The sequence below is a fragment of the Ictalurus punctatus genome, chromosome 29 (genome assembly GCF_001660625.3).
Source record: "Ictalurus punctatus breed USDA103 chromosome 29, Coco_2.0, whole genome shotgun sequence".
In the NCBI taxonomy this organism is placed as follows: Eukaryota; Metazoa; Chordata; class Actinopteri; order Siluriformes; family Ictaluridae; genus Ictalurus; species Ictalurus punctatus.
The window spans coordinates 3,020,943-3,022,371 of NC_030444.2; the positions used below are offsets into that span (position 1 = coordinate 3,020,943).

The following is a 1,429-nucleotide window of genomic DNA, read 5'->3' on the forward strand; positions in this document are numbered from 1 at the left end:
TACAAATATACACAGCGCACTAGGAGTATACTGTGTGTAAAAAAAACAAACACACAAACAAACAAACATACCCATGGCTTCAAGAAATTCAAGTGTATTTGGTGTTAATATAATAAAATAAAATAAAAATATAAAAAATGATAATATAACATACTATAATATAACAAAATATAATATAATAAAAAAATAAAATAAAATATAATATAATGAATTATAATATAGTATAAGATCATAAAAAATGATAATATAACATAGTAAAATAAAAATATAAAAAAAATTATAATATAATAAATTATAATATAGTATAAGATAATAAAAAAATATAATATAATAAAAATATTTAAAAAATTATAATATAATAAATTATAATATAGTATAAGATAATAAAAAATTATAATATAATAAAATAAAAATATAAAAAATTATAATATAATAAATTATAATAGTATAAGATAATAAAAATTATAATATAATATAATAAAATAAAAATATAAAAAAATTATAATATAATAAATTATAATATAGTATAAGATAATAAAAAATAATAATATAATATAATAAAATAAAATTATAAAAAAATTATAATATAATAAATTATAATATAGTATAAGATAATAAAAAAAATATAATATAATAAATTATAATATAGTATAAGATAATAAAAAATGATAATATAATATAATAAAATAAAATTAGAAAAAAAATATAATATAATAAATTATAATATAGTATAAGATAATAAAAATTATAATATAATATAATATAATAAAATAAAAATATTAAAAAATTATATAATAAATTATAATATAGTATAAGATAATAAAAAATTATAATATAACACAATATATTATATGACATTATATAATAAATGATAAAATATAATAAAATCTAATCGAATATAATATAATAAATTATAATAAAATATAATAAAACAGCAACTACTGCCTAACCAGCTGCCGAGTTACAGCAACATATATTATATTATACAACATATATGGCAGACCTATCAAAGCGGACCATGTTCTATATTTAGACTGGCGTTGATTAAATATTGTGACGTCATCTATTTTCTCACGCGCGCTGTTTCTGGAACTACGCTGTAATTCAGCTTGTGCAGGATGTGTGGGAAGACATGCGCGCGTCGCGTTTCCCCGACACTTTTATCGTTTCCTCTTTATTTATCTCCTACCCACTTCAAGGTGACGTGACACAACTCAAGCCAAGTGGCACCATGAAGAAGTGTGTGTGTGTGTGTGTGTGTGTGTGTGTGTGTGTGTGTGTGTGTGTGTGGTACATATTTCAAAGCCGTAGCCAAAGGCTTCAGTCTGAAATCATTCTCTTCACTCAGATTAAATCAAGTACATCGCTGAGACGTCTCTCTTTAATTTTCTCTCTCTCTCATGGATTGTTAGCGGTTTCTGTAACTTAA

At 20.2% G+C, this 1,429-nt stretch overlaps 1 protein-coding gene across 1 annotated transcript in view; it reads right to left on the bottom strand.

Moving 5' to 3' along the window:
• The window catches only part of LOC128629392 (uncharacterized), a 6,287-nt gene extending 6,212 nt beyond the window's left edge, over window positions 1-75 (bottom strand). Inside the window, exon 1 of the mRNA XM_053677343.1 lies at window positions 72-75. Within this exon, the coding sequence (XP_053533318.1) occupies window positions 72-75 (4 nt within the window). The remainder of the gene's footprint in view (window positions 1-71) is intronic.
• Between the last annotated feature and the right edge of the window lie 1,354 nt (window positions 76-1,429).